Here is a 27,787-nt window from a genome sequence, read left to right as displayed (position 1 = left end):
CCTCGCTCTCCTCCCCCTCCCTCCCTCCCGAGAAGCCTCTCTTTATTGTGCTCCGCCATGATGCCTCGCTCCCATCAGCCGCCGGCGCCGCCACATGGTGCAGCCGGACGCGGCCCCGCGCCCGGGCCTCCCGCGCGGCTCCCCTTTCCTGCCCGCCTGGCGGGCGGCGCCCCCGGCACTCCCACCCGCAGGCTGGCTCCGGCGCGGCCTTGTGCCTCGAGGTTGGGCGCGGGGAACCACGCGGCCGGCCTCGCACGGGGCCTGGTCCAGCCCGGGGGATGCTCCGGCCGGACCCCGGGGCACTCCCCACGTGGGGTGACCACCCCATCGCGGTGGCGTGCTGAGAAACTTGGCGCGGGCGGCCAGGCTATCGAAGGGGCTTTAAAATGTGTATTTGGAAATCGTTTTAGCCCTTTTTGTAAAGGCTTTCGCAGTAGGGGGACTGCAAACCCCGGGATGGTTGCCGGAAATGAACCGCCCGATCAGGCTCTTTCACGCCCACTTAGGTTTGTAGATTTTGCAGCCCTTACCGGACAAAAAGGGCATCTTTTCCATAGCACCACGTCCTTTGCATCAGCTCCCTTCTATGCTTCGTAGTTTTCTGACTTAACGGTTGCTTCTTGTGAGTGCTCCACAATTGTGTGAGCCACATCTGAAACAAGCAGCCCACCGGAATTTGAGTTGGGGTGTAAGAAAGGTCAGATTCAAATCCTGGGGTTTCACCGTATTCTAGGAAGGTAAAATCGAGTGTTTACGACTGTGAAATAGTTACAAGTGTCTTTGTAGGTGTGTCTAATGTCTTAATTGTAATAGATACTGAACAGAATCTTTAACTTTCCAGAATAAGAGTTTACCATTGGTGGTGCCTTAATATTTATTACTGTCGCAATGTTCGTTTCTGTATTCTGATTAATAACTGGTATGATCCTTAAAATGTGTAAGATGATAAACAATAAGCATCAAGAATTCCTGAATAAAGTTACTGATTATTTTTCATAATAGAAACTTTAGTAATTGGTCTCTTCAGTAATGCAACTGTGGTGTACTACAGTCAAAAACATTTTCAATGTAGTGTAGCAGATTGAAAGATTTGAATGACTAAAAATTTGTCAACTGAATGCATGAACACGTGGACAACATGCTTTGTAGTAAGTAGACTTTTTTTTAATAGCTTTATTGAGATTTAATTTACATCATAAACTATTAACATCAGGAACACTGGTTAAATCTTTGAAATTGTGTTAGGAGAAACTGGTTAAATTTATCTTCTAATTAGTATTGAGCCTTATGCAACTTTTTCTTGCAGAAAAAGAACAGCAGGAAGCAATTGAACATATCGATGAAGTACAAAATGAAATAGACAGGTAACATTTTCTTTATTTACTTTGGAGGTGTTTTCTGAGATGCATTTAATGGCCTTAGTAGTCATTGAAACTGTGGTCAACTAAATCTGTATCCACTAGACGAGATGCTTATAACTTGGTTGGAAATACTGTGGAGATTTAATGTTATTTTTTTGTCAGTTTCTAGTCACCAAAAAAATATTCTGTTAAAGGTACATTGCCCTTGTAGAGATTGGGTTTGCTTTTAAAAGCTGCAAATTGTCTGAATTGAGTGTGTGGGCTTCTAATATTTGAGCATTATCACATCAGTGTTGCTCTGACTTGCCTAGGAGCTTAAGTTTATTTGACTGGGAGCATTATTAAAAATCCTGTTTAAGGAAAACAATTGAAGTTGACCTGGTAATAGTAGATGAAATAAACACACAATGTTACCAAAATGCTCAATTTGAGCAGTTTACAGCAAGAGTGGCATTATTGAGTTATGGAATAGCAGGTTGAACTACTTACCGAATACCATCATTGTTTTGACTTCTGAGTTTATGTAGTGACAAAAAACTAGGTTACATTGGTCTTTATAAATAGGTGCTTGGCACTGTTTTAAAGCTGATATGAGTAAATACTGAACTGTATAGCCTCACCAAGTTTTATATTTGTCAAATCTCATCATTGTTGATGTCTTTTCATCTGTTTCAGACTTAATGAACAAGCCAGTGAGGAGATTTTGAAAGTAGAACAGAAATATAACAAACTCCGCCAACCATTCTTTCAGAAGAGGTCAGAATTGATCGCCAAAATCCCAAATTTTTGGGTAACAACATTTGTCAACCATCCGCAAGGTATGCCCCACTCTCTTAAGTGGATGTAGAATAGTATTAATGAAAATATAAAATGTTAAGGCCTTAGAATGGAGGAATGTTGGTGAGGCTTTTGTCTGTTGTGTTTTTTTTGTTTGTTTGTTTGTTTTTGGTGGATACATGCTGACAGCTCTGAAGTATTTTCAGAGCCATTTGGTAATAGATTTATGGAAGCAAGGAAGCTCACTGAATCTGAGACATTTTGAAAAAGATTAAGTTGGTGGCTGATGTTTGCTGCTTAAAAGTGATTGATCTGTAATTTGTAGTGTCTGCATTGCTTGGGGAGGAGGATGAAGAGGCGCTGCATTATTTGACCAGAGTTGAAGTGACAGAATTTGAAGATATTAAATCAGGTTACAGAATAGATTTTGTAAGTATCAGTAATGCAGCTTGCCTGTGACATGGAAGTTAACGAGTTTTCATAGAGCTGTTTGTATTGCTTTCTTATACTCCCATTACTTATTACAGTATTTTGACGAAAATCCTTACTTCGAAAATAAAGTTCTCTCCAAAGAATTTCATCTGAATGAGAGTGGTGATCCATCTTCAAAATCAACTGAAATCAAATGGAAATCTGGAAAGGTATATTTTGAAGAGTTACTGGACAAAAATATTATTTTATATATTTTGGTTTAGTTGAGCCACTTAAAACTCTTGGTGCTTTGATAATGTGTAAAATACAAAAACTTTACTATAGGTTAAAACTCCAATGTGATAAAGTCAAATACAATAGCTTAGAGTTATTTTTATAAGTTGTAAGTAGGTTTAAGAATCAAACTAAGTTTTGGAGGTTTCCCTATTGGTGATTGAGTTATTTAAATGGTTTGCTATTTACCAAAATCCTTTTGTCTGCATTTAAGGGTGTAAGATGTATTTAAAACGATACTGTGGTGTAGTGGTTCTTTTCAAATGGACCTATTTTTATGCAGATGCCAAAATTAGTTGTTGCTACTTTTTTGTCAGGAAAAGCTTGTCATAAAATTTTGAAGACAACATAATCTTGTGGCTCTAGAATTTTAGAACTTCTTTTTACCCACTGTAGTTTTTATAGTTGCTCTTGAGCAGTAATAACAATGTCAACAACATGTACCTGTTTTTCTGCTTTTTTATTGGAAGTTTAGATGCTACAAAGAGCCTGTATCAATTTTTTTTATCATCTTCATTTAGGATTTGACGAAACGTTCAAGTCAAACACAGAATAAAGCCAGCAGGAAGAGGCAGCACGAAGAACCAGAGAGCTTCTTTACCTGGTTTACTGACCATTCTGATGCAGGAGCAGATGAGTTAGGAGAGGTCATCAAAGATGATATTTGGCCAAATCCATTACAGTACTATTTGGTGAGTTCTTGTATGTGTGATTAAACTATACATAATAAAGCACTGTTCCTTCATTTAAGGTTGAACTTGCCTTACTTGATTGAAAATGAGTTCCCAATGTAATTCTTGGTTTTCTTAAGGTTCCTGATATGGATGATGAAGAAGGGGAAGGAGAAGAAGATGATGATGATGATGAAGAAGAGGAAGGTTTGGAAGATATTGATGAAGAAGGGGATGAAGATGAAGGGGAAGAAGATGAAGATGACGATGAGGGAGAGGAAGGAGAGGTAAAAGAAAAACAAGCTGAATCCCAAAAGACTAGGATATTGATGTCCATTAGGAGCTGAACCAATTCTTCAAAGAATTCTCTGTTACTTCAGAATTACATATATTTGTATAATGAAACTGACCCAGAACTGATTGTTTGAGTGAAGATTTATAGAAAAATCAAGCCATTGGCTGTCTTAAGAATCAATGAAACTTTGATAATCTCGTGTTTAGTTCTGCTTTTTTGCAGGTTGGTTTTTATGGATACCTGAGCTTGTCTTTCTCTAATTAGTACAGAGCAGCAGCTTGTCAAATTCTGAGAAATGTTCTAAGTAAGAAAAATCTGTAAACTATGAAATTCTTGAATAGTAAGGTTAGATTTTTATTTCAGTTTGAATTCTTGGTCTGAAATAATGGCCAATGATTTGGTTAGTGCTGAAAAGTTACTAATTTATCTGAAACAACAGAAGTAGGTTTAACTTAGATTCTGTGCAGATTGATGTTCACATTCAGAAAATTGAGGCCCTTATAGTTTATCCTTATGTTTGGTCTTCACAGACTGCAGAGCATATGAAAGCTAGCGAGTGGCCTTCGAATTAAACTTGAAGACTAACCAACACATACTTGTTTTCTTACAGGAGGATGAAGGAGAAGATGACTAATAGAACACTGATGGATTCCAACCTTCCTTTTTTAATTTTCTTCAGTCCCTGGGAGCAAGTTGCAGTCTTTTTTTTTTTTTTTTTTTTTCCTCGTCTTGTGCTCAGTCGCCCTGTTCTTGAGGTCTCTTTTCTCTCCTTTACACCATGGTTCTCAACTTATTTTGGGGGGAAATAACCTTCAACGGAATACAGTGGGAAAAGAATCTCTACCCCTTTCTGTTCCAAATTAATTTTTATCCCTTCCTATTTGAACAAAAACTATGGAATCAACACACCACCGTGCTCTGTGGGAAAAAAGAAAACCCTTCTGCTCCCTTCGCTCTGCTGGAAGCTGGAGGTGCTAGGCCCCTGTGTAGTAGTGCATAGAATTCTAGCTTTTTTCCTCCTTTCTCTGTATATTGGGCTCAGAGATTACACTGTGTCTCTATGTGAATATGGACAGTTAGCATTTACCAACATGTATCTGTCTACTTTCTCTTGTTTAAAAAAAGAAAAAAAAAAAACTTAAAAAAAAATGGGGTTATAGAAGGTCAGCAAAGGGTGGGTTTGAGATGTTTGGGTGGGTTAAGTGGGCATTTTGACAACATGGCTTCTCCTTTGGCATGTTTAATTGTGATGTTTAACCGACATCCTTGCAGTTTAAGATGACACTTTTTAAAATAAAATTCTCTCCTAATGATGAATTGAGCCCTGCCACTCAATGGGAGAATCAGCAGAACCTGTAGGATCTTATTTGGAATTGACATTCTCTATTGTAATTTTGTTCTGTTTATTTTTAAAATTTTCTTTTTGTTTCACTGGAAAGGAAAGATGATGCTCAGTTTTAAACATTAAAAGTGTACAAGTTGCTTTGTTACAATAAAACTAAATGTGTACACAAAGGATTTGATGCTTTTCTCTCAGAACAGATATACGACCTCCAAGTTTGACATGTTTAACATCATTGTCAAACTTTGTTTATAACTTCGTATATTTTGATAAGCACTTTGCAGGATGACCTCAGGGCTATGTGGATTGTGTTAAAGGGATTTGAGTCAATATATTAAAAGGTTTCATAGCTGGGCTACGTTGGGTACAGTTTGCCATCAGGTTCTGAAAATATGCACATCATTGAAAATACTAGATTGTGCAAAACTCAGTATACGTACCTTCGATTTTTATCTCAAATTGACATTTAAGAAATAGGCCCTTCCTTACTGGATATAACAGTGCCTGCCACCACCATCAGACCTGGTGCTCTAATGCCAAGTTACAAGGAACAGTTGTTGGCATGTCTTCACTGGCACTGTGACATGTGCCTTAGAAGACCAAGCTCTCATAAGTCCGTGTTGGTGGTGAGAAACTCAGGAGTTTTTTTTGTTTGTTTGTTTGTTTTTGTTTCAAGTACCAGCTCTCCAGTATAAAGCTATCTCAAATGAGACTCAGTCTGTGAATCTGGGCGAGATGATGGACTCTGCTTGGTCTGCTAGATGCCATTGTGCATATAATAACAATTTGAGAAGCTACCTAATGCATAAGCTTTTTTAATGCTGTAAAATAAAGTAGCTAAATCAATGCCACTTAATGTTTTCAGAGATATGAATCAATGGCCAGCCCGGTCAAATTCAAAGCTTTTGATGTATGTATCTTTATAAATAAAGTATTCTATCAAGAGGCAAAGTGTAACAAAACCTGTTTAGATGGTTAGTATGTAACTTCTCTGCACAGGTCTCAGTAAATACATCACTGTACCAGTCAGGAATCTTGCTCCAATAAAGGAACATAAAAGATTTTTGACTGGGATTGTTCTCCTTGCTTTGTAGAGAGAGATCATTTGCTTTTAGACTTAGATGGTGGTACACTTGAGGGTTTTTTTTGCTTGTTACTTCATCCTTAGTGATGGGGGAAGGGAGGCAAGGTGGTGGGAAGACTCTAGATACATCTGAAAAGACTTCAACTACATGAATGTATGTGGAGGTGTTTGAGATGGTCAATCTAAAAATCACAGACAAATTGCTGTTATGTGGACTGGTGAGTAAACAGTTGGGTTTTTAAAATGTTTCTCAGTATTTAAAGGGTTTTCAGTAGGAAAAAATCTAAACACCCATTGAATAAGGATGGGGTTCTGTGTCACAAAAGTTACAGATTATCACAACTGGGAGTTTTATGTACCAGTTACATTGTAGGGCTGTTAGGTTTTGTCACATTTAAGGAAATTTTATGATCTGATTAGTTGGGAGTTCTCTAAGGTCATAGTTTGCCCCATACACAATATTCTAGACTGCCTCGTATCTGCAAATCTTGTAAAAGCACTAGACTATGAGGAAGCAATGAGATAGCCTTTAAAAAAAATCGTTACAGAATAGCTAGAGTACTTTGCCCAATTGCAAGGGGACTTCTTGAACCAACTTACAAGCAAGTGTATTGAGAAAGGTGGTGGGAATGAGCGAGAGCACCTTTGTTCAGACATTTGAAAAAGAAGCCAATGTGACTGTTGGGTGGATTTTGTGGGAAGGAAGGCATGGTTTGTGTGTGTGTGATTGGGGTGAAATTTTACAGAGCAAATTAGGAGGTATGGCTTTAAAGGTGTGCTGTACACATGAGGGGAATTTAAAACTACATGAATTGGGAAGATAAGTAAGTTGTAATGTGTCTTTAAATTTAGTTCAAAAACTTCCATGTTCTTCAAACTCCCTGCAGTTGTTGAGGTTACTTGTTTCTCCAATGATGTCCTAATTGCAAAACATGTAATTGGATCCCCACCACCATAACAGGGCAGCACCCTCTATATTTTACCCAACTCTGGCTCTTAAGATGTTAGTGGTCCATGGAGTACCTGTGCTTTGTTTGGCTGACAAGTTTGCTTTACATCTGGCTGGTTGGCTTTACTTGTGTTAGTTGCTCAGCAGTGACTACTTTTAAATATATGGCTGTGCTTATAAAGGCATACAAATTTAGTTTTTAACAGATCTGAGGAAAAGGACTGCTTTTTGTGATCAGAACAAGAATAATGACAAAGCTGAAAGTGGAAGGTGTGTGTCAACGTGATTGGTGACATTGTACATGCACTCAGATTCTACCCAAGAAAGGCAAATCTAAATGTGGATGGACTGATGTTTGCAATACTAAGAAAGTGTAGAGGAAGAGGAAAGTGTTAATTGAATGTAGCCGGCTAGGAAGTTTTAGATTTCTTTCAGGTTGACTGCATTGTCCTTAACAGTGAAATCACTGGAGAATTGGTTTGCATTGTTCACCATCCACTAGATGTTGGACACGAACTTCAGTTGTCCTAACAATTAGAGTTCTGTGAATTAATTGCCGTCAGTCACAACGCACAGCTCTCTGGTCAGACTTCATCCATCAGCCCAAGGCTTGAGACCATGGGAGCTTTGCTTTATAGTCCAGCCCTGAGCATTAGGAAAGAGAAGTGAATGGGTTCTGTTACTTCTGAATGTCTTTCCCTTAAGTGACATGTGAAGCAGTGAAACAGTTCACGGCAAGCCTGGAAAACCATCTTGAGCTCTTACTCCACATAATTCCGCTTCCTGGCTGCAGGGAGTGGATAAATGATCCTAGAATGGGCAACACCCTCCTTGGGAGAGTTGAATCAGGTAACCCATTTGGCTTGCGGAAGTGACATCCACCCAAGTCAAATAGGTACCTTTAAGTGTTGGTTGGCTCAATTGCATTATTGGATAATTCCTGAAAGGGGGAATCTTGCTAGTTTGATTCAAGGGTTTCTCTCAAATTTATGAACTGCTAAGCCGAAACCGTTTTTATTTGTGAATTATAGATAATTAACATTCAGCTCAGGATATCTTTATCCCCCATTTTAGAGTGTTATTACCTACAGCCGGTAATTAAGTATGTACTAAGGGGCCTTTCCCCATCGGTGTCCGCCTCTGAGTTCTCTGCCCGGTATCGCTAGAGAACCACGACCAGAGAAATGTCTCATTCTGCGCTTTCCATTCCGGGGCGAGGGGTCACTAAACAGGGAACTGCGGCCTCAAGAGGGTGCACTGGTTCCAAAATCCCCCTCGGGGAGGGGCTGGGGCCTCGGATTTCAGGAGTGGGATCTGGGTCGTTGATCCCGCGCGGCCGAGAGGCGGCGCTGATCCCAACCAAGGTCTTTGGAGAGCCAGCGGATCTCGGGAGGGGGCGCCCGATCTCGCTTCTCCTGAGCCGCTTCCCGGGAAGTTTCAAGTTTGAAAGTCCTGGAAGAGGGGCTGGAGCTTCCGGAACCGGAGTGGTGGAGAGGAAGGGCCCCGCTCGGCGCCATGGAGAAGGGGGCGCCGCGGCAGGTGAACTGCACTCAGAAAGGCTGGGCCGCGGGCGGGGGGCGAGGGGATGCGGGGAAAGCTCCGGCCGCGCCTCAAGCCCTGCCCCCTAAATCTGCAGCCCTTCCCAGCCCTTGACCCAGGTTCCGCTACATCTTTGCAGCGAAGACCTGAGCACTCGGTTAAATCGCTCATGTCTCGGGAAATTTCCCTAAACCAGCCAAGAGGTGACTCAGAGCCTCTAGACAGGCCAGCCCATGAGCACGTCTGAATCCGCAATCAGGGCCACCTGGATAGGCCCCAAAGTTTTCTAAAATCGGTTCTTCCAAGAGGGACACCAAGGTTGATGGGAATTAGCCGGGGAAAGTAAAGGGAGTCTGTGTGGGTACTTGGGGAGGGGTCATGAGGGTGAAGAGGCTGTGTGTGAGTGGAGAGGGGTCCCAGAAGGGAGTCAGTCTGCGCACCTGTAGGGTCCTTCCGCGAGCACTGGAGACTCGCGGAGCGTACCGGAGGGGAGGTGTCTAGCCTAGCGCCGGGGCGGAACCTCCGGGCACACGGAGGGCTTTCAACCGTGAACGCGGAGGACAGCGTAGTTCCAGCCCAGAGCTGGCCGTCAGGGCGCGTAGGCACAGGCAGCCAAGGCTGTGTGTGCTTTTGGTATTGGGGAGTGAAACTAGGAGGGGTCCTAGCCCAGAGCTAGTGGAGGTGGAGGTGGTGGTGGTGGTGGGAGGGACCCTGTATATGTAAGGTAGGATCCCAGCGCAGAAGGTGCCCTAGGCAGGACGACTCGAACTCCCCCCAGCCCGCTCGCTTGGGGAGCCCTCAAGGCTGCGTCCATCCCTCCCGTCCCCCTCCTCCGGAGTCGGGCTGCTGGTTCCAGCGGTGGCTTGTGCACATTTTCCGATTTCCTGCGAGCCTCCGCCCAGCAGCGGCAGGGTGACTCAGGACCCCAGTGGCCAGGCCTCCAGCTCCATGGGATCTTTGTTTGCTCAGGCCTTTGGCTCTGGCCCTCTCGCCTAGGGCGGTCAAAGGATTTCCTGAACCTCGCCCCTGCCCTCTAGAGCCAGGCCGACCCAGCGGGCCCAGGACACGCCTAGGGTGGGGACCCTGAGGCTGAGGTGGCTACCCCTTCCACGGGGCTCAGGAGATGGAGGGGCAGAAGGTAAGATGGGGAGTGTAGGGGGCCCTGTGAGTTCCTGGTGGTGTGTGTGGGGGGTGTCACCAGTTTCTGTGGGCTGAGGTCAGCTTTGGCACGGGTTGGTTTGAAATGGCCTCTGGGAAGGTTTTCCTCTCCCTTGCTCCAGCCTGGGGTAAAGTAGTGGAAGAGCTTCCTTCTTTTCCCAGGAGCCCTAGAACCTTCCTCAGCTCCTCTCTGTGCCTCTGTTTACCACCTGTGGCATTAGGGTGTCAGAGGAACAAACCCCGATCTCTTACTCAGTCCTCTGACTGCCTTCTCCATGTGACCTTGACACAACCCTTCTCAGCAATGAGCCTCTTTTTTCATCTGCCTTGGCTCCCAAATAGACAGAAGGCAGCCTGATAAGGGTGGCTGCCTGGGAGAGGCTGGGGCCCAAGAGACGGCAGCATCTCCTTCTGTGGATTGTGAGCTTGGGCATGTTACTTAACCTTTCTGTGTCTTAGTTTCCTCGTTTGTAAAATGGGGATAATAACTGCACCTACCTTGTGGGGTTGCTGTGAGGGTTAAGGAATTAGTATATGTAAAGCTCTTACTACAGAACCTGGCACCCAGCAAGCACCATCTAAGCATTAGCTATTTTTATCCCTCACCCTTTTCTCTTTCTGAACAGCAGAGGACAGGAAAGTGAGCTGGAGAAGTGACTTTTCAGGTACCATGTGACTTAGGGATACTGAACTCTAAAGTCAGAGAAGCTTCTCAAACCCGGTGTTGGTCCTGGGTACCTTTCTCTCTATGTATCTGATGTTGTTGTTGTTATGTGCCATCGAGGCAGCCCTGACTCATAGCAATGCCTCTTTGGGTTGCCGAGGCAGTATCACTACGGAAGTAGATTGCCCAGTCTTCCGAGGAGTGGCTGGTGGGTTTGAGCCACCAGCCTTCTGGTTAGGAGTCAAGTGCCTTAGGCACTATGCCACCAGAGCTCCTTATATCTGATATCCCTATGGCTGTTTGTAGGGGCTGCATGGTGAGACTTCTCTGCTTTTCTGCAGCCTGGGGCAGACCAGCGGCCTCTAGAAGATGAGAAAGAGCTGATCCGCCGGGCCATCCAGAAGGAGCTGAAGATCAAGGAGGGTATGGAGAACCTGAGGCGTGTGGCCACGGACCGCCGCCACCTAGGCCACGTGCAGCAGCTGCTACGGTCCTCTAACCGTCGCCTGGAGCAGCTGCACGGGGAGCTGCAGGCACTGCACGCGCGTATCCTGTTGCCCGGCCCTGGGCCTGGCCCAGCTGGTGAGTGAGGCATGTAAACAGCCTGCTTGTGACAGGAGGCACCAGACCAAGCCAGCTCCTGGGCCTTGCCCTTGGCCACTGTGTGGCCCCAGGCAGGTTGCCTTACCCCTCTGCGCCTCCTCAGAGTATCTCCTGCTGATGCTCCTCAGGAGGTGACAAGGAGAGGCAAGATCTAGGCTCTGGGTGAAGGGTTCATGTTCCCTACACTCCCCGTGCACAGAACCTGTGGCTTCAGGACCCCAGCTGGAGGCAGAGCAACCAAGGGCTCGGCACCTGGAGGCTCTCCGGAGGCAGCTGCAGGTGGAGCTGAAAGTAAAGCAAGGGGCTGAGAATATGACCCACACATGTGCCAGTGGCACCCCCAAGGTAAGGCCCCTGAGGTCTGATGGGAGAGTTGCAGTCCCAGCCTCCAATCCGATGGGAGAGGCATGGCTCTCAGATCATACAGGGAGGTGCAGCTCCAATCCCTATTCTGATAAGAAAATGCAGGCAGTTTGTAAAGGAGACACAGTCCCAATCCTTAGTCTGATAGGAGAGGCAGAGTCCCAAGTTCCAGTTTGGTGGGGAAGGTATGGTTCGAATCCCTCGTCTAATAGAGAGGGTGCAGCACTGGTCTAATACAGGAATCCAGCCTAAGTCCTCAGTCTGCTGGTGAAGGCACAGCCCAGTCCAGCTTCCAACATGATGGGAGCTCAACTCCAGACGTGTTTTACAGGCGGGGCTTAGCTCTGGCTCTGATGTGATGAGGGTGGCTTGGCTCCAACCCTGATCTGATGGGGGAGACGTGACCTCAGCCCTGGTCTGGTCTCACAGGGGAAGCTTGACCTCAGCCCTGGTTGTGTCTAATGCAAGGCTTGATCCCAGCCCTAGTCTGGTCTAATGGGAGGCTTGGCTCCAGTGCTCGATCTGATGGGGAGCCTTTGGTGCAGCCCTGGTCTGGTGTAACGGGGGCCGCTTGGCTCCAGTCCCTGATCTGAGGGGAAGCCTTGGGCCCAGCCCTGGTCTGGTGGAGCATGTTATGACCCTCTAGGAAAGGAAGATCCTGGCTGCTGCCCAGCAGGTGCTACGGGACAGCCAGCTGAAGGTGACCCTGCTGCGGATGAAGATCAGCAGCCTGGAGGCCAGTGGGTCTCCTGAACCAGGTGAGGCCTGGAGGAGCCGGGATGGGCAGGACAGGGCAGGACATGAGCCTGAGGGCCTGGAAGGATCCTGACTGGCTCTCGGCTCCCCAGGTCCTGAGTTGCTGGCAGAGGAGCTGCAACATCGGCTGAGGATTGAAGCGGCTGTGGCTGAGGGTGCGAAGAATGTGGTGAAATTACTTGGCAGCCGGCGAATGCAGGACCGAAAGGCGCTGGCCGAGGTCAGCCCATAGCCCCCTCTTCTTTTTGCTTCCTTCCAAGGGTCAGCATGTTCCCATACCTACCTCTACAGTGGTGGGAGGCACCACTGGACTGGCCATGTGAGGAAACTGGAGGCACATTCTGTCCATTCATCGGGGGCGAGGCCTCAAGGTGGCCTGGCCTGCTGTGCCCACCTCCTGTGCTCCATGGGTTGGCCCTGCCTCTGTCCTCTCCTGTAGGCCCAGGCCCAGCTCCAGGAATCCTCACAGAAACTGGATCTTCTGCGGCTGGCCTTGGAGCAGCTGCTGGAGGGATTGCCTCCTGCCCATCCACTGCGTGGCAGTGTGGCCCGGGAGCTACAAGCTCCTGTGCCTAGAAACCTTCAGCCTTCGAGGACACTTGTGAAGCCCACTGCCCTGACAGGTAGCCAAGAGTCCTGTCCCCTTCAGAGCTCTCCTCTTGCTCGGAGGACCCTGGGGCATGGTGGGGAAAAATTTCGGAGAAGAGTTCTTGTATTCTGTGTGACCTTGGTTAACGGACATCCCTTTGGACCTTAGTTTATCCATCTGTAAAGTGGGTAGAATAGCACCTGTCTCATAGGATTGCTGTGACAATTTAGGGAGTTATTACATGCAAGATGCCAAGCACAGTGCTTGGCTCAGCATTCCATCAGCATAGTTGTTATTTAAATTAGTAACCACAATAATGGTCAAAACGCCAGTGTTAGGGAAACTCACAGCCCTGGATGCCTTGGTTCCCAATCCTGGGCAGCTTAGACAGTTAGAATGTTCGTTCTTATCCCCCTAGCTGAGCTCTGTCTCTTTGGTAGCTGCAGCTGAATTGCAATCAGCAGATAATCTGAGGACGCTGACTTTGAAGGCCTGAGCTTCCCAGCTGGGCTACAGTGTGAACTAGGGAGCCCAGCCCTTTTCTGCACAGAACATTAGTGCAGTGGCAGACAGGCCATACTCTATTGTGAGCAGAGCTGAGAAAGAAAGGGAAGTTCACGGGCTGGATGGGTCCCTCCTCTGGCCTTGGGGGATCAGAGAATGATTCCTGGAGGGGCTAGTGTCTGAGTTTGGTCTTAAAGGACGTGTGAGAGTTGTCTAGGTAGACAAGTTGGGGAAGATAGAGGGGATAGCCTGTTAGAAAGCCTGGAATTCAGCTATGTGGGGCCACCCCATATCCTGTGTCCTGGTTTTTAGAGACCCCATTTCCTCTAAGCATTCTTCCTAAGATGGTTTTCCCACCCTGGGCATCAGCCTTTGTTTACAAGATCTCTCTGACTATAGTCCCCGGACCTGAACTCTCTAAATAGTGCTTTTGGGCCCAGTTGATGTCCTCAAAAGCTGCTTGATTCCCACTGCTTCTTAAGAGACAGAGCTGTGATGACCCTCAAAATGAGCCCACACAAAATGTGTATTGTAACCCTTGTGAGAGGTGGGCAGAGCTAGGACTCATCTGCACTGTATAGATGGGAAAACTGAGGCCCAGGGAGAAAGTGGGACAGGAAGCCAGGCCTCCTGCTCCCTGCCCCAGGCTCTAGGCCCTGAGCCCTGGTCACCTCATCTCATTACATGCTATGGCTTCATGTGGCCTGGGCTGAGGTCTGAGCCTCTGGGCCCCCTGCCTGTGTCTTTGCTGCCCCTGATACGTGAAGAGTATTTAGGAGGCGGTGCCAGATGATCTGCCCTGAGGATGTCAGGGGATGCCAAGCCTAATGTGGGTGGGGTCTGAGTTCAGCCACTTTCGGAGAAGCTGCCATACCTGGGACCCATTGGTGGTGACGATGGAGGATGGCACCTCCCCATGCACTGTCCCCATGTCCACCCCACAGGGACATTGCAGGTCCTCCTCTTGGGCTGTGAGCAGCTGCTGACATCTGTGCCTGGACGTTCTCCTGTGGCTGCACTGGCCGGGAGCCCCTCCGAGGGCTGGCTTTGGGCCAGGGCCAAGCAGCAGCGTGGCGGGGGTGAGCTGGCCAGTGAGTAGGGGGCTGCAGAGAACTCTGGGGGGCAGCCTGGAACTGTGCTCACGGCCTGCCCTGAGCCCTGCCTCTGGCCTTGCAGATGAGGTGCTGGCCGTGCTGAAGGTGGACAACCGTGTTGTGGGCCAGACTGGCTGGGGGCCAGTGGCCAAGCAATCTTGGGACCAGACCTTTGTCATCCCCCTGGAGCAGGTAAGGCTGGCCTTGTGAAGTCAGGGGTACCCTTGGGCCATGAGACATAAGGTTGACCAAACAGGGGCTAGTTCTGTGACCCCCTCCTCCAAATGGCCCTTCCCTATTTAGGCTCGTGAGCTGGAAATCGGGGTGCACTGGCGGGACTGGCGGCAGCTGTGTGGTGTGGCTTTCCTGAGGCTTGAGGACTTCCTGGACAATGCCCGTCACCAGCTCTCCCTCAACCTGGTGCCTCAGGGGCTGCTTTTCACCCAGGTACTCATTACCTCCTGCCCTCTGACCTGGTAGGTCCCTGAGTCCATCAGAGCTAGAAGAGCCTGAGACTGTGTGACCCACCCACGTATAGATGTGGGAATGGAAGTCCAGAGGAAGGCAGTTTCTAGGAAGGCAGGATTCTCAGCTCCTTTCTGGGGGCAGTGGAGAGAGCACTGCACAGTAATATGGGAACTCTTGTTCCTGTCCTAACTGTCCTGCCCTGAGTGTGACCCTGGACAAGTGCTTCTCTCTCTGGCCTCAGTTTGCCTACTGAGACCAATGAAGGCATAGACTCTGTCTCTGACCCCTTCTGGCTCTTGCATCTGTTGGTGTTGGGGGTCATACTAGGCCGAGGCGATACCACGGCAGTCAGGTTGGAGAGGACTGGTCCTAGTCCCGGCCCCCTGCCCCCACAGGTGACCTTCTGTGACCCCGTCATTGAGAAGAGACCTCGGCTACAGAGGCAGAAACGCATTTTCTCTAAGCGCAGAGGTGCAGGGGGGCCAGGGCTGTGCATGCAGGGAGCAGGGCTGGGCTCTCAGGGTTTCCAGGACTGAGCCCCTCCTTTGTTCCTCAGGCCAGGACTTCCTGAGGGCTTCCCAGATGAACCTCAGCATGGCGGCCTGGGCGCACTTAGTCATGGAACTTCTGCCCCCCTGCAGCTCCCCAAGCACGATCAGCCCCCCTAGAGGCTGCCCCCAAACCCCAACCACACCTCGGGAGGCCGCTGACCCAGCCGCCTTCAGGTGCGGAGCAACCTTGCCCCAGCTACATGCTTCTCTGTGGCGTCCACCTCTCCCCAGGTTCAGTCTTTGTCTGTCAGTCTCCATTGCTCTTTCTCCAACTGTCCTCTCTTTCTTTCTCTGCATGCCAGCCATTCCATCGGCCATGTGTCTGTTTCTGCCCCACAGTAATTTCCCACCCAGGAAATCCCCCTCGGGAGAAGAAACAAAGCCCCCACCCAAGCCTCCACGAATTTACCTGCCCCGGGAACCCACCCCTGAGGAGACTCCGGTGAGGGGCAGAAGGAGGGCTGAGCTGTATAGTTCCTGGGGTTGGGGGGCGGAAGCATGGCTAGGGGGAAGGGGAAAGAAGCCCAGCTAGGCCCTGAGCCACTCTGTCCTCACAGTGCACCAAGCGCCCCCACATGGAGCCCAGGATGGGATTTGGATCATCTCTACCAGCCTCACCCACCAGGTACCCTGATTGAGACATTTATCCCCTTACTTGAGCACATGTATATGTGTCCATTCAGTCATCAATCTGATGTTCCTTGACATATCACTGACTTGGCTGCAGGTTCTTACTCTCTGAGCCCACGTTATTGAGCTCCAGCTGTGTCCCAGACCCTAGGAAACTGCTATCCTAGGACCAACAAGGCTCTCCAGCCCCTGTCCTGTGAACCCCATAGGTGGGGACTGGAAATAGAGGGTTTGGAGGACCCAGCCATTGTCCTAGGGGTTTCCTGTGCCTTTTCTCTCTTTCAGGAAACCCCCCCGGCTTCAGGACTTCCGCTGCTTGGCTGTGTTGGGCCGAGGTCACTTTGGGAAGGTAGTGGGCTAAGGAGGGAGCAGGACACTGGGATTCTGTGGGGAGAGTGGATGGGGGAAGTAAAGGCTCAGGTGGGCTTCCTTGCTGTACACCTGGGCCCATCTTTCTCTGTCCCTAGGTCCTCCTGGTCCAGTTCAAGGGGACAGGGAAATACTATGCCATCAAAGCGTTGAAGAAGCAGGAGGTGCTTGGCCGGGATGAGATAGAGAGGTGTGTAGTGGGTATGTGCCTTCCCCCGGCACCTGGACCCAGAGAGCATCCAAGACGGCTGGGCCCAGGGCCATGGGCATCCAGAAGGCAGCTGAAGGCTTGTGGGGCTTAGGAGAGATGACCCTGTTGGGGTTGAGGGTACAGGCTCTGGGACCAGCCTGTAATTATTAACTGTGTGCCCTTGATCAGGTTTCCTCTTCTCTTTGAAGCTGAGTTTCCTCATCTATAAAATGGGGGCATTAGTGGTTGTGTGGCTTTAGTGACCCACGTGAGCTCTGATATACAGAAGCCATCACTCCACCTGCCTGGCCCTTTGACTGAGGACCCAGTGAGCTGCAGTGTCATGTGGGTGGCAGGGTGTGGCCAACAGAGCTTTTCTGTCCCTCTAAGACCCATGCCCTGCCCTGCAGCCTATACTGTGAGAAGCGGATCCTGGAGACTGTGGGCCACACTGGGCACCCCTTCCTGCTCTCCCTTTTTGCCTGCTTCCAGACCCCCAGCCACGCGTGCTTTGTGACTGAGTTTGCGCCTGGAGGAGACCTCATGATGCAGATCCATGAGGATGTCTTCTCTGAGCCCCAGGCCCGGTGGGTTCCCATCCCTTTTGCCTGGTTCTACCAGCAAGTTTTACCTTCACCCAGCGCCTTCATGGTAGTGAGTTTGGTTTTGGTTTATTATTGCATAGATGATAATTAAAAAATCAATAAATAAAAGAACAAAAAAACAAACTCACTGCCATCAAGCGGATTCCAACACATAGTGACCCCCATTGGGTTTCTGAGGTGGTAAATCTTTATGGAAATAGATTGCCCCATCTTCCTCCTGCAGAGCGGCTGTTGGGTTTGAACTGCCAGCCTTCCGGTTAGCAGTCAAATTCCCTAGGCACTGCACCACCAGAGCTCCTTGTAGAAGAGATTATGCACTGCCATCGAGTCGGATCCGACTCATAGTGACCCCTCCTTGGGTTTCCGAGGCAGTATCACTATGGAAGTTGATTGCCCAACCTTCCTTCTGGGGAGTGGCTGGTGGGTTTGAACCTCCAGCCTTCTGGTTAGCAGTCAAGTGCCTTAGGCACCATGCCACCAGAGCTCCCGTACATGAGATTAACATTCATAAATTACTCAGTACAGGGATAGGAACAGGAAGTACACGATGAATGGCAGCTGGAACCATCTTTATCCACCAGAGTATAGGCTCTGGAGCTGGGAAGACCTGGGTTCGCACATCAGCTTTGCCACTAACTGTGTGACCCAGGACAGGTCACTTACCTGGACTATCAGATCCTTATCTGAAAAATAAGCATGATCATGGCCCCAACTCTCAGTGTTTGAACCCAGACAGGGTGGGCTGTTAGTGTACAACCTTGGGATGGTTGTCTGGAAGAGTCCTTCCAACCCAGGCATGAGGTTCATTTCAGTCTCTATCACCCACACTTGACCCTGGCTGGGGCATCAAAGGGTTCTCCAGGCCATGCCATCCAGGTGCCTCCCTGTCCTACTCCCCACAGTCCTGATTCTCCCCCATACCCCTCAAGGTTCTACTTGGCTTGTGTGGTCCTGGGCCTGCAATTCTTACATGAAAAGAAGATCATTTACAGGTAACTATAGGTGTGGTTGCTGCCTCACTGGCTGCTCTGGGGGCTGGCTGTGTTCTTTGGGGGCTGAGCCCTTCTCAGCCACTGTGATCTGTCCCCTTGCCTCCAGAGACCTGAAGTTAGACAACCTCCTGTTGGATGCTCAGGGGTTCCTGAAGATTGCAGACTTTGGGCTTTGCAAGGAAGGTGGGTGCTACCTGTGCAAGATCCCATGTCCAGCCTTGCCCACCCAGCCTGGGAGGGTGCACAGTAGGTTAAGTGGCATCACCCTGGAAGTCTCCTCCCCACTGATACCTACCCAGGATGGTTCCCCAACCCTGGCCCTAGGGAATAGCTGGGCTTGTTGGTCTTAATTTCCCAGCCCCAGAGGCTCTTAAAAAAAGAGACCAACCTAGCTTGCCTTTGGCCAGAGAGGGTGATGGTCAGGGCTGGGAGAAACACTGGGTTGTGTTTCCTGTGTGACCTTGCCATGTGAGCTTGGCCCTCTGAGACTCTAGCATCAGAAGGGCTGGCTGGTGCTTCTTACAGCCACAGAGGTCATTATGAACAGTGCACAAGGCAGACATCCAGTGTGGATGTTGGTTTTACAGGGATTGGCTTTGGGGATCGGACAAGCACCTTCTGTGGCACCCCAGAGTTCCTGGCCCCTGAGGTGTTGACCCAGGAGACCTACACGCGGGCAGTGGACTGGTGGGGGCTTGGCGTGCTGCTCTATGAGATGCTGGTGGGCGAGGTGACTGTTGGACCAGGGCTGCTGGACCCTCTAGGTTGGGAGGGGTGGGGCCACCCCTGTACCCTGCTGAGCCCCCATCTCCACAGTGCCCGTTCCCAGGAGACACCGAGGAGGAGGTGTTTGACTGCATTGTCAACAAGGATGCTCCATACCCCGGCTTCCTGTCTGTGCAAGCACTTGAGCTCCTGCTGAACGTAAGCACCGCAGGGCCCAGGGCTGAGGTGGATAGCTGCTTGTGGCTCTCATGCCCTCTGCTCCTGGGCCCAGCTCCCTTGGGTGCCTGGGAGGTAGGCAGGACTGGGGCTTGAATGCCTTCAGTAAGCACTGCCCTCTCCCAGCTTCTTCAGAAGTGCCCAGAGAAGCGCCTGGGGGCGGGTGAGCAGGATGCCGAGGAGATAAAGGCACAGCCTTTTTTCAGGGTGAGTGGCCAGGGAGGCTGGGGAGCCAGTCCCCGGCCAGGGTGGGAGGTGCGGAATGAGTCCAGGCCTGTGGCTCCCATCTCAGAACCCTTTAACCCTTACCCTCAGGCCACAGACTGGCAGGCCCTGCTCTCCCGCACCGTCCAGCCCCCCTTCGTGCCTACCCTCTGTGGCCCTGCAGATCTGCGCTACTTTGAGGGCGAGTTCACGGGGTTGCTGCCTGCCCTGACCCCGCCTGACCCCCGAAGCCCACTCACTGCCCGCCAACAGGCTGCCTTCCGGGACTTCGACTTTGTGTCAGAGCAATTCTTGGAGCCCTGAGGGCCTCTCCCAGCATCACTGTTCCCCGGACTGTTAGAACCGCTGTGCACCCACTCATGTGCTCATGAGTGGAAGCCCAGGCCTTGCCTGGTATTTATGAGCCATTTGGACTTGAGTTGCAGCAATATGGGGCTGCTCTGTTGTGGGGTCCGCTCAGTGCCATTGGGCTGGTTGCTCCCTGCTTCCCCTCCTGTCTTCCAATGAGATGGACCAGAAGGATGCCACAGGAGTGGTTTGGTTTATTTTTTTTAATACTCAACTTGCTTTATGGATTATTAAATTTGTAAAACTACACTGGGAGGCAGCTTGGCTCAGGGGGCAAATGGAAGTCTCAGAAGCCAGGGGTCAGAGCATCCCATTGGTCCTCTCATTCTCCTTCCTTTGGAAGGCCGAGCTGCCCACTGAGGCAGAGGTTCTGTCCATATGCTCTGCTCTGAGGCCTAGGAGGAAGTGGGCAGGAGTGAGGAGCCCTGGGCCCTCTGAGCGTAGACCCTGCTGGGTGGAGTCCCTCTGGTTTCAGGCACAAGATGGCGGCTCTGCCTCCAGAAACCCTAAACAGCCTGGTTGCTGCCCTCCTCTTCCCCCTCAGCCCATAGGGTCTCCCAGGACCCTGAGGGCCATCCACAGAAGAAGTGGGCCAGGTTGCGGATCAGGCCACGGTCGAAGGGGTTGATGGAGCGTTGACGGAGGTAGGCAATGCGGTGCGAGGAGATGAACTCCCAGGTGGTGGTGTTGCTGGCCACAAGATAGAGGTGTGAGGCCAGGAGCAGGCCAGCCACTGACGAGAAGAGAGATAGCAGCAGGAAAGTGGCAAACAGGAGCCCGTTGGACCGCAGCCACAGCCCCCAGGGCTGGAAGAACCGGAGGCCAGACCTGCAGGACGGGTGGGGTCCCAGAGCTGGTGGGTTGCAGCAGTGCTACTCCCTCCCTCCCTCTGCTGAGCCCTGAGGAGCCTGAGTGAACAAGCCATTTGGGAGAGAGTCTAAGGGCTGTGAAGAGCCAAAGGAGACCTGGACTTGTGTATACCTTGTGGACACAGGCTGCCAACCCGCCCTGGTATACCCCCAGGGCTGTGGCAGTGCCTACCATGCCAGGTACAGGGCCCACAGAAGCACCACCAGTTGCAGTGCCAGGTAGGTCACGAAGAGTGGGTGGTTTCGCTCCCCCACGCAGTTCTCCATCCAGGGGCAGTGGTGGTCATAGCGGCGGACACAGTGGTGGCACTCACGGCAGTGCCGGGCCCTCAGTGGCTGCTGTGGGTATTGAGGGGAGGCGGAGCTCAACACTGCATCCCCTGTGTGCCCACCAGCGGGGAGAGGGGAAGGGTTAGGGGTCCAGCTTGAATCTGGAAGGCCTTCTGGGAGAAGGAATGAGACCACAGCTTAGCCCTGAGACCAAGGCACTGGGGCAAGAAAACATCAGGGAGTCTCAACCTTATGCCAGCCCCTCCCAGGGGGTCTTGCAACACCCACCAGCACCAGGCAGTATCTGCAGCGCCGAAGGGGCATGGCCTGAGGAACCATGGCCGTCTGCTCCTCCTTGGGCTCCTCCTGAAAATGTGGGGGGCGGGGAGAGGCAAAGCTTAAGATGGGATCCCCTTGGGAGGCAGATGGCATCGATGGCTATCTCCCTTGCGACCCAGCTTTTCTGGGTGCGGATAGTTTGGGGCTTATTCCATGAGGAATGGAGGTGGTGAGGTGGGGTCAAGTACCCTGGTTAAGGCAGGCTGTGTGACCTCTGCAAGTCACTTGTGCTCTCTGGGCCTTGATTTCCTCCTTGTAAGATGGGGTTTTAGCTGGTGTAGGACCCACCCGCCACTCCTCTGAAGGAAGGTTGGGCAATCTACTTCTGTAGTGATACCACCTCAGAAACCCAAGGAGGGGTCGCTATGAGTCACGTCTGACTCGACAGCACATAACAACAACAGGGCTGGCAAAGAGGATTCATTGAGATGAATCCTCACGAAACCCTTGGTACAGCTTGGCATGTAGATGGTTACTGGGGTCCTGGTCCCCTATTGCTGGGAGGAGGAATTCAGGCCCCCAGTGACCCCCTGGTTACCTGGAGTTGGGGCTGAATATTCACATAGCCCGGGTCCATGAGCGACACAGCCAGGTAGAGCAGCAGGGAGCCCAGCACCAGGAGGAGGAAGGTGAGGGGCAGGAGCATCTCCCCCTGCTCTTCCCATTGTCGCAGCTCTGGAGAGGCCAGAGGAGAATAGTGAGGCTGGGGCCAAATGGAAGGGTGTAGGGATAGGCAGGTGGAGGTGGGCAAGGGTGTTTTGGCTGAGCAGAGGCCTGGAGATGGAGTTCAAAGAGTGGTCAGGTGTGGCCCTAGCACAGGGCCCACAAGAGAGAAGCTGGGACACAGCAAAAAAATAAAAAAATAACAAAGCAGTGTGTACCTTATCTGGAGGATAATAGGGAACCACTGAAGGTTATAGGGGCAGATTTGTGCAGCCCTTCTGCTGCTAGAGAGATGGATCAGGGGGAGCCTGGGGGCAGAGAGGCCTGTGCAGGCAGGAAAGGAGGGTGGCTGACCAAGAGCTCTGGCAGGGAGGGTGGAGAGGAGGCGTTCATGCCAACTCCTGGATCTCCAACATCTGTGATGGGGGGAGACTGGCCAGGTCTGAGACGCCAGTGAGGCACAGGAGGGCAGGGCTGGCAGGTTTGGATGCTGCAAAGGGATGTGAAAGAGCCCAGGTGAGGGAAGGGTCTAGCCAGCGCTAGAAGGGTCTGTCTCAGAAGGAAGGTGGGGCAATCTACTGCCATAGTGATACCGCCTCGGAAACCCAAGCAGGGGTTGCTATGAGTTGGATGCGACTTGATTGCAAATAACAAGAAGAAGGGTCCGTGGAGGTAGTTGACTTTTTTTTTGAGAAGGGCAAGAGGGCTGAGCAGTGAGGGGTCATGAGTCAGTGAGGCAGAAGACTGGACAACTAGTGCCCCTTTCTTGTAAAAGGAAGCAGAGAAGGAAAGGATGTTGGGGGATCCTTTTCTGATGGCTAGACTTGAGCAGATTTTCAGTGTGAAAGGAGAGGTGACTGAAGGAGCTTGAGGTGGCTTGGGGAGGCACGTAAGACCTGCCAACAGTTCAGGGGCTGAGGCTGCAGCTTAGAGGGAGAGGTGGGGCTGAGTGGCACTGGGGGGAGGGTGAGAACGAGTGCTGGAGGCCCTCAGAAGTAGGTGAAGTATGAGTAGGGGGCTACTGAGGGGAATGATAGGGATAGGGAAGTTGCTCGGGTGTTAGCAACAAGCAAGGGTGGGAAGATGGGGTTCTGACCACTCCCTAATCAAGATGTTCCCCTCTTGACTGAGGATGGAGAACCTGGACTTGGGCAGCTAGTCACCACTAGGATGGGTGGGGTGTTGATCCTTTAATCTACTTGAATCCTCGGAATCTTACGGACCGGGAAGGTTGGGAGTCAATTCCTGGGAAGGGTCGGGTGGGTGCTGGGATCAGAGGAGACTGGGGGCTCCAGTCGACATGTCTTCCGATCTGATGGGCACTGGATGGGTCCTGGGATGGACAGGACATCTGATAGGGACCAGGAAGATGCTGGCATTAATTATGGATCAACGGGGTAACAGATGGTATGCAGGTGGCTCTTGGAATGATAAGTGAGAAGGGTGGCCTCGGGAGCTCGATTCCGGGATCTCCGGTGATCCAGCAGAGTCCCAAACGTCTGCGGAACCACGTAGGATCGGGTGGGTCTAGGGTCGCGCGGGGTCCCGCTCACCGGTGTCGTGCAGGAAGAGCACCAGCGTGATCCCCCAGGTCAACACAGTGTGCCCGGTCCGCACCAGGACCCCAGGGCTGAAGAGCACCCAGGGCGCCATCGCCTCGGCCCGGGGCCCCACCCGGAAGAAGCGCCCAGAGGGGCGGATCCTATGAGGGAGAGGGGCCGCGGCCACTCGGGGATTGGAAGATCCTGAAGATAGGCGGGGCCGGATTGGGCGATGGAGGCTGCCTATTGGGTGGAATTTGCTGCCGACCTGGGCCCTGGAGCCAACAGGTGCTTGAGGGGGTTGAGGGCGGGGTCGGCGCGCGCGCAGGCAGTAACTCCTCCAACCCCAGCCCCCTCCAGCCAGGTAACTTGTGAGAGCCGAAGAGCAGGCGTTTGTCCCGGCCCCGCCCACAGCCTCGGGCATGCGTGAAGCTCTCTTCAGGCCAGCGAGTCTGAACGATCCGGATGATTGCGCTGTCTCCTGGATGCAGGATTGTGTCCATTTCAAAGGTGTAGTGACTGAGGCCTTGAGAGAGGCAGGATTCGCCCAATATTGCTTCGTGGTGACACACATTTTTGTCGTCGTTGAGTGCCTTCGCGTGGATTCTGACTCAGCGACCCTATGTAGTACAGAGGGAAACACTGCGCGATCCTGGGCCAACCTCACAGTCGTTGCTGTATTTGAGCCCATTGTTGCAGCCACTGTGTCATCTATCTCACTGAGAGTTTTCCTCTTTTTCTCTGACCCCGTACTTTACCAAGCATGATGTCCTCCAGGAACTAGTCCCACCTGATAACATGTCCAAAATATGTGAGATGAACTCTTGCCATCCTCACTTCTAAGGAGAACCCTGGCTGCACTTCTTCCAAGATATATTTGTTTGTTATTCTGGCAGTCTATGGTATATTCAATATTCTTTGCCAACACCATAATTCAAATGCATCAATTCTTTAGTTTTCTTTATTCATTATCCACCTTTTACATGCATGTGCGGAGACTGAAAATACCATGGCTTGGGTCAGGTGCACTTGAGTGCTCAAAATGTCATCTTTGCTTTTTAGCACTTTAAAGAGATCTTTTGCAGCGAATTTGACCGATAGTGTATGTAGTTTGATTTTTTTTTTTTTTTTCCCCAATTGTGGTTTGGGTAAAGGTTCACAGAGCAAATCAGTTTTCCATTCAACAATTTACACACTGTTTGTTTTGTAACATTAATTGCAATTTTTTCAACCTAATAGCACTCTTCCTGCTTCCTCTCTGAGTTCCCCTTTTCCGTTCATCGATCTTTCCTACCCCTTCCTGTCTTCTGAGCTTTGTTTTGGGGCAAATACTATGGATTTGTAACTTTTTATTTTCCTGAGGAACACGTTCCTCACGAGTGTTATTTCTTACCTCATATGCCTGTGTTGTTGCAAGGGGATCCCAGGGAATGGGTTCCGTTCCAGGTTTGAAGAGTGTCTAATGGCCACAGTCTTGGACGTTCCACCAATCTCTCAGACCATTGTTTTGATCCTTTAATGATGCTCTAACAGAAATACCACAAAAGGGTGGTTTTAACAGATAGGGATTTATTCTTGTACAGTTTAGGAGGCTAAAAGTCCGAGTTCAAGGTGTAAGCTCTAGGGACTGAGTGAAAGCCCCTTGACCTTGGGCTTCAGCTCTGCCTCTTGCTCCTGGCCCACTGAAGCTGGAGGCTTTTCTTAGGCAGCTGCTGGCTGCTGAGGCTGACAAACCCAAGCTGACAGATAAAATGGCACAATCCCAAGATTACCAAACAACATGGCAGGCCATTAGTTCAAGTCCGGAGACAGTCCCAAGACCGACAGGAAACGTGGCAGGTGGCTAAATGAATACTTGGCTACCTGCAGTTTCCAAGCATACCAAAAAACTCAGAGACCTTTCCCAAAGCTGCCTTCTTTTATACAGGAAGCAGACCACATCCCCAAGGCAGCTACTCCGCGGCTCCAGTAGACTCTACCACGGAGTTGATTGCCAGTTTCATCATGGGGAATACATGTAGAGCTCACTGGATGGAATACACAAGAATCAAATTGACTAGAGAAGATGGAGAAGCTCAATACCATCCAGCCGCCCAGCTGAGATGACACACAACTAACCACCACAAACCAGTTAAGTCTGGTCTTTTTTATGATTCTGCATTTTGATCCATATTTTTCTTCCATTTTGTCCAGGATCTGTCATTTGATTTCTTGACTGCTGCTTCTATAGGTGTTGATTGTAGATTCAAGTAAAATGGAATCTTTGACAACTTCAATATTTTCTCCATTTATCATGATTTTACTTAATGATCCAATTTTGAAGATTTTTGTTTTAAGTTGGGGTGCAATCCATACTGAAGACTGTAGTCTTTGACCTTTATCAGTAAGTGCTTCAAGTCCTCTTTGCTTTCAGCGTGTAAGGTCATCTGCATATCACAGGTTGTTAATGAATCTTCCTCCAATCCTGATGCCATGTTCTTCTTCATGTAGTCCAGCTTCTCGAATTATTTGCTCAGCATGCAGACTGAGTAAGTATGGTGAACGGATACAGCTTTGCTGCACATCTTTCCTGATTTTAAACCATGCAGGATCCCCTTGTTCTGTTCAAATCACTGCCTCTTGGTCTATGTACAGGTTCCTCATGCGGACAATTAAAATGTTCTGGTATTGCCATTCTTCTCAGTGTTTTCCATAATTTGTTATGATCCACAGAGTCAAATGCCTTTGCATAGTCAAAACACAGGTAAACATCTTTCTGGTATTCTCTGCTTTGAGTCAAGATCCATCTGCCGTCAGCAATGATATCCCTCATTCTACATCCTCTTTTGAATCCAGCTTGAATTTCTGGCAGTTTTCTTGATAGACTGCTGTAACTGTTTTTGATACCCTTACCTGTTTGCTATTCATAGTCAGATATTGCAAGCAGAATCAGAGCAGAGTGGAGGTCTGTGGTACACTGATTCTGGCTAGAGGGGCGCCAACTTGGTTCAGAGTCAGAAATACCAGCACCTTCTGTTCCTATCTGTGCAACATTGAGCAAGTTATGGAATCCATCTGAGCTCTATTTTTGTTTCTATATAACGAGGATGATGACAGTACCCAGCTACTAAGATTGAAGATTTGTACCAACTCCTGGGGTCTGAAATTGATCAAACATGCAATCAAGATGCATTATTGATTATTGGTGATTAGAATGTGAAAGATGGAAACAAAGAAGGAGGATCACCCATTGGAAATGACAGCCTTGGTGATAGAAGTGACACTGGAGATGGCATGATGGAATCTTTCAAGACCAACAACATGTTCATTGCAAATACTTTTTTCAACAACATAAATGGCAACTATACATGTAGAGCTCACTGGATGGAATACACAAGAATCAAATCGACTAGAGGAGATGGAGAAGTTCAATATCATGAATCAGAACAAGGTCAATGGCTGACGGTGGAACAGACCACCAATTTCTCATAGGCAAGTTCAAGTTGAAGCTGAAGAAAATTAAAACAAGTCCACAAGAGTCAAAATACAACCTTGGTAACTATGGAGAGGAAGTGGGAGGGGAGCTGTTGCATTGTGGGAAATTGTAGTCAATGTCATGAGACAAAATATATGTGAGCCACTGTATGGAAAGTGAATTTGCTCTGTAAACTTTCACCCAAATAACAAAAAAAAAAAAAAAAAAATTCATTGCCCCACCCAAATACAACCTTGAGTATTTCCCACCTGAATTTAGAGACCATCTGAAGAGTAGATTTGATGCACTGAACACTAATGACCAAAGACTAAGTGAGTTATGGGATGACATCAAGGACATCATACATGAAGAAAGCAAAGGTCATTAAGAAGATAGGTAAAAAAGAAAAGACTGGAATGCATGAGAGAAGAAAACTTGCTTTTGAATATGCAATAGCTAAAGTGAATGGAAGAAATAATGAAGTAAAAGAGCTGGAGAGAAGATTTCCAAGGGTGGCTTAAGAAAGCAAAATAATGTATTATAATGAAATGTGCAGACCTGGAGGTAGAAAATCAGTGGAGAATAACACACTTGGCATTTCTCAAGCTGAAAGAATAGGAGGAAAAAATTCAAACCTTGGATTGCAATATTGAAGGATTCTATGGGGAAAATATTGAATGATACAGGAAACATCAAAAGAAGATGGAAGGAATACACAGAATCACTCTACCAAAAAGAACTAGTCAATGTCCAACCACTTCAGGAGGTAGCATATGATCAAGGACCAATGGTACTGAAGGAAGAAGTCCAAGATGTACTGAAGGAACTGGTTAAAAACGAGGCTCTAGGGAATCGACAGAATACCAACTGAAATGTT

General features: G+C 49.4%; 3 protein-coding genes across 3 annotated transcripts in view; 2 read left to right on the top strand and 1 right to left on the bottom strand.

Moving 5' to 3' along the window:
• Positions 1 to 4,443, top strand: part of SET (SET nuclear proto-oncogene) — an 11,100-nt gene extending 6,657 nt beyond the window's left edge. Inside the window, exons 2-8 of the mRNA XM_007944258.2 lie at positions 1,307 to 1,364; positions 2,037 to 2,179; positions 2,464 to 2,567; positions 2,666 to 2,779; positions 3,365 to 3,535; positions 3,655 to 3,801; positions 4,420 to 4,443. Of these exons, the coding sequence (XP_007942449.1) occupies positions 1,307 to 1,364; positions 2,037 to 2,179; positions 2,464 to 2,567; positions 2,666 to 2,779; positions 3,365 to 3,535; positions 3,655 to 3,801; positions 4,420 to 4,443 (761 nt within the window). The remainder of the gene's footprint in view (positions 1 to 1,306; positions 1,365 to 2,036; positions 2,180 to 2,463; positions 2,568 to 2,665; positions 2,780 to 3,364; positions 3,536 to 3,654; positions 3,802 to 4,419) is intronic.
• Positions 4,444 to 8,699: 4,256 nt separating this feature from the next.
• Positions 8,700 to 19,729, top strand: PKN3 (protein kinase N3). Its single transcript, XM_007944256.2, has 22 exons — positions 8,700 to 8,723; positions 10,887 to 11,127; positions 11,348 to 11,493; positions 12,158 to 12,269; positions 12,360 to 12,487; positions 12,707 to 12,890; positions 14,305 to 14,451; positions 14,537 to 14,646; positions 14,758 to 14,901; positions 15,318 to 15,393; positions 15,479 to 15,647; positions 15,813 to 15,915; positions 16,031 to 16,098; positions 16,389 to 16,452; positions 16,571 to 16,662; positions 17,073 to 17,249; positions 18,197 to 18,259; positions 18,366 to 18,442; positions 18,847 to 18,989; positions 19,076 to 19,183; positions 19,328 to 19,408; positions 19,517 to 19,729. Exons 1-22 carry the CDS (start codon positions 8,700 to 8,702, stop codon positions 19,727 to 19,729), a joined length of 2,670 nt encoding a protein of 889 aa, XP_007942447.1.
• A 551-nt stretch (positions 19,730 to 20,280) lies between these two features.
• ZDHHC12 (zinc finger DHHC-type palmitoyltransferase 12) lies at positions 20,281 to 23,568 on the bottom strand. Its single transcript, XM_007944255.2, has 5 exons — positions 23,469 to 23,568; positions 21,791 to 21,927; positions 21,202 to 21,279; positions 20,816 to 20,982; positions 20,281 to 20,602 (listed from the first exon to the last, which is right to left on the bottom strand). The coding sequence occupies exons 1-5, from the start codon at positions 23,566 to 23,568 to the stop codon at positions 20,281 to 20,283; spliced, it is 804 nt and encodes a 267-aa protein (XP_007942446.1).
• Positions 23,569 to 27,787: the final 4,219 nt, after the last annotated feature.

The sequence above is a fragment of the Orycteropus afer genome, unplaced genomic scaffold (assembly GCF_000298275.1).
Source record: "Orycteropus afer afer isolate SDZICR_OR568_19922 unplaced genomic scaffold, OryAfe1.0 scaffold00123, whole genome shotgun sequence".
In the NCBI taxonomy this organism is placed as follows: domain Eukaryota; kingdom Metazoa; phylum Chordata; class Mammalia; order Tubulidentata; family Orycteropodidae; genus Orycteropus; species Orycteropus afer.
This window is presented reverse-complemented; position numbering and strand designations above follow the sequence as displayed.

Excerpts from the sequence above, each read along its gene's own strand:
- ZDHHC12 (XM_007944255.2), bottom strand. The coding sequence starts at position 23,568 with ATGGCGCCCTGGGTGCTCTTCAGCCCTGGGGTCCTGGTGCGGACCGGG. Across the intron at positions 21,928-23,468 it reads GCTCTTCCTGCACGACACCG|AGCTGCGACAATGGGAAGAG; the intron begins GTGAGCGGGACC and ends TGGCCTCTCCAG. Across the intron at positions 21,280-21,790 it reads ATATTCAGCCCCAACTCCAG|GAGGAGCCCAAGGAGGAGCA; the intron begins GTAACCAGGGGG and ends CCACATTTTCAG.
- PKN3 (XM_007944256.2), top strand. The coding sequence starts at position 8,700 with ATGGAGAAGGGGGCGCCGCGGCAG. Across the intron at positions 12,891-14,304 it reads GAAGCCCACTGCCCTGACAG|GGACATTGCAGGTCCTCCTC; the intron begins GTAGCCAAGAGT and ends TCCACCCCACAG. Across the intron at positions 14,452-14,536 it reads TGGCGGGGGTGAGCTGGCCA|ATGAGGTGCTGGCCGTGCTG; the intron begins GTGAGTAGGGGG and ends CTGGCCTTGCAG.